Genomic DNA, 6000 nt, shown 5'->3' with positions numbered 1-6000 from the left:
CACTTCTGCATCTGGCGACCTGAAGCATTTACCTCGCTCTGTGTCTCCGTCTAGTGGGCATACATGGAGTAAATATTGGTTATGAAGCAGTAAATGAAATGAATGTGATCAGAGATTTGCTATCACACTCTTCCTGTACTCTGGGAAATGAACTGTAGATTCAATGTGAGGTGAAGCATTCAGCAGCCAAGATAAAATCAGCGGGGTTCCATTTAAGAATAGACCTCCTCAAAACCCCTCCCAATCTGTACTGATAGACACATAAAACACCAAATAAATGTTTCAACATCAGCTGTCCAGTGCCTCCAGGCAGCTGGCTGGTGTGAATATCTGCTCAGAAAAGAGGCACTTTCATTACTGCATGCTTTCACTCACTGGAACACAGGAAATGACTTTAATTTCAGTTTCACTAGTAAATGGTGTATAAAGGTATGACATCCTTTTTTGCACACTGTCATTATACTGAAGCTAAACATCAAAACTGTCCATCTTAATTTAATTCAGAGAATGTAAAAGACAACATTGTGATATATAGGTCCACATCCATTAGAGCTCATTAAAGAACTTGCAGATAATTTTGAGCAGCTGCTAAAAGCCATATCAGCTCTGTGAGTGGATGAGCAACTCTTCAGTCAGGCATTACGGCTCCAAATAATTGTCAATTAAAATTAATATATTAATTCTTTGGAGACTTTGATATGTACACAGCAGTGGTAGCAGAGGGGACCAGTGACCCCCAAAGGCCCTTGAGGGTGGTACCAGAGTGCCCCCTGCAAAATGAGGAAGTGTCTTAAATTATCATTGCATTAACTGGAGACCCAGATTACAGAATGAATAAGAATAGCAATGGTGGGCGTTGGTGTCACTTCACCAGATGCAATGCCCTCGATCTCTTCATGTAGCAGTGATGCAGTTCAGCGCTGCATCAATGAAAATGAAAAAAATCTTTCCATCTTGCCATCTGCCAGGCCCTGTGGTAAAATCTTCAAATATCAAGGCTGCAATATTGTATTTGATGGGGGTCCATTGCATAGGTGATTGCATACCCATTGCATGGCGTAAGCAGAAAAGCAAAAGGACTTTAGGACCTGGTGGAAGCATTAGCAGCCTGTCTTTTGAAGGTTGTATGTCTGCAGCCTGATGCACTGATGCAAGACACGCCCCCTTCTATAAGTCTAACCTCAGTGGTGTGGGTGTTTCTTGTACTGATGTAAACGGGCGTTTCTTGCACTGACCTGGGCGTGTGGTGCACCGGGGGGTGTGTTTTGTAGCGGTCTGCAGGCTGCAGGCAGACACAGTTGCAGTCCGCAGGCCCCTGCAGCGAGAGCGGCGCATCTGGAGGAGTGCTGGCCGGCTGGGGAGGTGGAGGACGGGGAGAGAAGAGGAAGGAGGCTCCGGGAGCAAGCGAAACAAAAAAGAGGGTCAGGCCTGGGACTTGGCAAAACGGGTAACGAACAACTGTGATTCACTCATTTAAAGGCGTTTAACCCGGCACTGGTAGCCATGCAGGAAGAGTAACCTCTATCGCAGAAATGTGAAAGCCCTCAGAGCGGAAGGCGCTCGATGGAAACGGGGAAATAGCGATTAGGTTATGTTGCTTTTGCAGATGTGCCGATTAGACATCGCGATGTGCACTTGAACTTGACGACCGAATTTACAGCAGAGAGACAGGATGGTGGCTCCAGGAAATACCCGCCTTATTAAGAAAATAACGGGGATTTATCCTTCAGTGGCCGTGGCCTGTAAAAGAGCTACAGTCCCTAGGGTCATATAAGCAGACTTCCCCTGCAAAAAAGACGTGTAAAACTTTGCCATTTTAACGCATAGCCGTTTGAATAATAACTGCAAGTCAGTCGATCGCAGTCATCTAAGCGAATCACCTGATTCTAGCCTAATATGCATGGAAATGCGCTGACACTAAATGCCTGTGTGGCCCTATAATAAATTATTTTTTCAGGATAGTACGTTCTGGTTGTCGCCTGCAATTATTTTTCAAGAGCGTGCTCATCCCTGTGGCCTGGTGCTGAATAAATCAGAACCGACTGTCAGTAATCTTGGCTTTAACCTGTGAGGGAAATTAAACACATCCTCTCGTCTGAATATGCATATGCTTTTTTTTTTTTTTTTTTTTTTTTTTTTTTTTTTGCAGTTTACACATTTCTGTTTCTGCCAGTGTAACAGTGTGGCTCCGCTCTGTGCGCATGGTTGACTACAGAAGTATGCTACAGTTTACTTTAACGCAGACAATATACGGCGAATGCAATTCTTTTATAGTTGAAAATGGATGAAGGAGCAGCGACAGCAGCATCCCAAAGCTGTTTCGTAACGTCCCGCTGTCAGTTCAGCGCAAATTAGCGGGCATTTAATGTCGACTACTGTACATCAATAAATCCATGTGGTGTGAAAAATGGCCTAGGCCCTATAGGCGATAGTAGCCACATACAGTAGGCTATCCTATAGCAGCCTTTGAGATTCCTATACATGACGTGTACTTTAAACAAAGGGAAAGTTGATGATTAGAAAGTGCCTCATGTTGAGAAAAAAAAAAAAAAAAAACAGGATTATGCCTAGTTGATTTGAGAAAAAGAATACAAATTGTGTCAAAGTGTGAAATCTGCAGCACTAATTTGTCACTGAGGCAGCCTGCGGTTGTAACATGAGTAGTTTTCAAAAACATTATTCAACTCTGAATGCATGACTGCAGCCTATTGTTGAAAGCATCCGAACAACCTAATACAAAACCAAGGTATCTCTAATATGTAACTCATGAACCAGTTGGTTTTCGCCAAAGTCCTAATCAGCCCTGTTTCTTATTTTCCAGGAGAGCAGAGAGAAGAAGGATCATCGGTCATTTTTTTATTTTATTTTATTTATTTTTTTTGTTCTTTTGAGTTTCTTTTCACCTGAAGCTTGCCTCATTAACACTGACCATAAGACATCACTCATAAAACCATAAAACTCTTGATGATGCCGTCCAACACTGTTACCAACACCTCCACCGCTGCATTCAAAGGCCCAGACTACGGTGATTCACCTGGAAACAGATTGGTAAGAAACTCAAGGGTAAAACCTCAGGAATGTGACATTAGTGACTTTTAAGATGAGTTGCAGTCGTCTCCTCAGCAGTGCAGGATGTCGGTGAATGACTAAGATTGACTATGATTTTTTATCTTTGTCTGAGGGGGTCAAAGAGTTGATTCAGATTGTGGTTAGGCTCTGTGAATGACTTGAGCTGCATCGATTAATTTGGATTTGATCCTGCATCGCTGCAATCTTTAAAAGGCAAAGACCTCGTTAGAGCTTATTTGAAGGGAAATTAATCATTCATGGGTTCATGCAATAATGCTATACGAATAGCAACATTTGTGCATTTTAAACACCCTTTTTTAAACCATCTATCATGACTGTGTCTGTGTGTGTCCACGTCTGTGTGTATACTGGAGGGATTTTTGTGTCATGCCACTGTTTTGACAGTATTGTTACTGTGATATTACATGGATGTAACAATGAAAACAAGAGGAGCTGGGTTTGTACAGTGCGCAATGTGACCACAGTGACTGCTCATCCGCTCCGTTTCAATGCCCATTACAGCCCTTTTCCCCAGTAAATAATTTTATGAATGGAGTTAATCAATCAGTAAAGCTTGTGCCCTATTGATCCCTGCAATCCAAAGACTTACTGGGGGAGACTTGGTCGCATTGATCCCCTCTTCCTTTTTTTATTGAACAAATTCTCAAATCTTACATGTTCTGTACAAGAGAGGAGTCTAACATGTTGAGCACCATGCCGGCTTTGAAATAAAATCAAGACACGGTGGCGTTTTCAAATCTATGCTTTGATGTAGAGCCCATAATGCAATCCCTGTGCAATTGCAGCATCAGTGTGTTGCTCCTCATTGGCAGCGGTGGCAGCATCTCTGAGGTAGCTCCTCTGAGGTGCGACTCTATTATGTGATGCTTGCTGTTGTAATGGTGGTTGGGTGACGTGGGCGTTGGCTGTTGTAGGTTGAGCTGGAGCTGGAATGGCTCTATGGCTGTTTTACTGGGGGATCTGTCCTCTTCCCCTACACTCCCATTACACAGCACTGCCCCTAGTCTTGTTGCCTGGCAACAGGCATTGCCTTAAATAACCGGCTACCCAGACGGAAATAGTGCAAAGATATTGACAGTTATAGGGTTCACTCCAGGCAACAAGCAATCATATTTCAGGCATTCTGTTGTTTTTCAAAAAATATTGGGGTGAAACTGTGTGTCTAGATGGTGTATTATTCTCATCCTGTGCGTCTAAGCTCTTGGGTTTGGAGCTGGATGAACGGTGTGCTGTAGTCTGTTCCTGCAGAGATAGCCAGGCACCATTGAATTGTGTCATCCATGTAAGTGGCTCCCAAATGAGCCTGCACACCAGGCTGCACTCAAAGCATGCTATTATCTATGCAAATTCTGCCACCCCGGCAAAGAAAAACCTAAGGACTGGCAAAGCATTAGTAATCACTAAAATGAGCTGCCGTCACCTCAAAAACACACTCCTACAAAATGATCAGTAGAAACATTTAAAACAAGTCCACGGTTGACAGAGTGATTATACTTGCACAAAATGGATTCTCTGTCTTTTAAAGAAATTTGATGATGAATCCCTGGTTGAACAGATAGCTCCTTACAGCGTCACGTTAAACACACTACGCAATCAGCACAGCATCATTTACTCCAATCCCAAGTTTTTGTTAAAAAAAACACTAGTATTTCATCCTGGGATGTTAATGGTTGGATCGTTGGATTTGATCCATTGCTCTCAGGACCTTTGTAACGACACAGTTTTGGACTCCAGGCTAGCACATGAAGCTGCTTGTTGCCTCATTATGCATATAGTATTCGTAAATAGCTGTTAGTTTTAATATTTTGGATTTACCTGATGTGTAGAGTGTGTCACAGCTGTCAGTGACTACCAGCAGACTTTAGACAATCAAGAGGCCTTTGTCCTTAGACTGACAATTTATTAAAGGTGCACGGCGCAAAATCGCTGAGGGTCAATTTAAGGGAGGATATTGACGAAATAAGCATGTAATTTGTCGGTTGAGTCTATATGGTTCTCATTATTGGCCTGGCTCACTAATAAATTAGTGAGTCAGGCCAATTAGCCGAGTCTCAAGGGTGCTCGCTTCAATTAGTCCTGGGCGGTTTTGCATAGTACACCTATAAACACTTTAAATTGCCCTGATGTGTTGAACCCCACCCTTCTGGTGTTGACAGCAGGTTAGGCAAACGATTGAGATACAGAGTTGGAGTTACATAATATTATCTAATAATCCTTTTCGATCATATTAAAGTCATATACCACCATGCCTGAGCTTTAGGTACTTAACAACTAGTCAGTCGGACCTGACAGTGTCGAGAGCCCTTTTACCTTTTAGGGAATCTCACATCCACTACTTGAAGAATTTAATAAGGACCCAGCCTACCTCCCGGTCCAACCACAGCACCCCCAACCCCCTTTCCCTCTCAGCCACTGTCAGGAATGGCCTTGCAGTCTCATTTGCATTCAGACGTGGTGCTGGTGGTCCTATTCAGTCAATACTGAAACTCAAAGCATCTACATTAGTATCATCTTTTCTCCCATCAACCCCAGGGGTACTTGGTGGTGGCAGACACAGGGCTTTGTTCGCGGGGGAAGACAGTTTTATTAATCAAAGGGAAATTGCAGCAGGGGAAGGTGGGGGCCGCTCGACGTCTTTGTAACGGTGTCAAGAGGGGATCGTCTGTGGAAGGTCAGCTCTGCGTCCGTAGAGCTTTCACTTCAGCCCGGTTCAAAGGAATGTGTCATTCAATTTCTGTCTGTCTCATTGTCCACTCAGCCAAAAGACACTCAAGGACCTGCCGTAGTTCCTCCAACTGCTCAAGTGTTTTTGTGCGGCGCGGTTTTGTGTGTGTCCAGCAAGTCTAATATCATTCTTCGGGGTGAAAGTGCCGCCCGGCCTCGCACTGGATGCACAATCCTGCACCTCAC

The 6000-nt window shown here is 43.6% G+C and overlaps 1 protein-coding gene across 1 annotated transcript in view; it reads left to right on the top strand.

Annotated features, from left to right (window-relative positions):
• Window positions 1–1424: 1424 nt before the first annotated feature.
• LOC115354676 (DNA (cytosine-5)-methyltransferase 3A-like) overlaps window positions 1425–6000 on the top strand; it is a 39596-nt gene continuing 35020 nt past the window's right edge. The window contains exons 1-2 of the mRNA XM_030045134.1: window positions 1425–1447; window positions 2822–3048. Of these exons, the coding sequence (XP_029900994.1) occupies window positions 2965–3048 (84 nt within the window). The 5' untranslated portion in view covers window positions 1425–1447; window positions 2822–2964. The remainder of the gene's footprint in view (window positions 1448–2821; window positions 3049–6000) is intronic.

Source organism: Myripristis murdjan, chromosome 22 (genome assembly GCF_902150065.1).
Source record: "Myripristis murdjan chromosome 22, fMyrMur1.1, whole genome shotgun sequence".
In the NCBI taxonomy this organism is placed as follows: Eukaryota; Metazoa; Chordata; class Actinopteri; order Holocentriformes; family Holocentridae; genus Myripristis; species Myripristis murdjan.
This window is presented reverse-complemented; position numbering and strand designations above follow the sequence as displayed.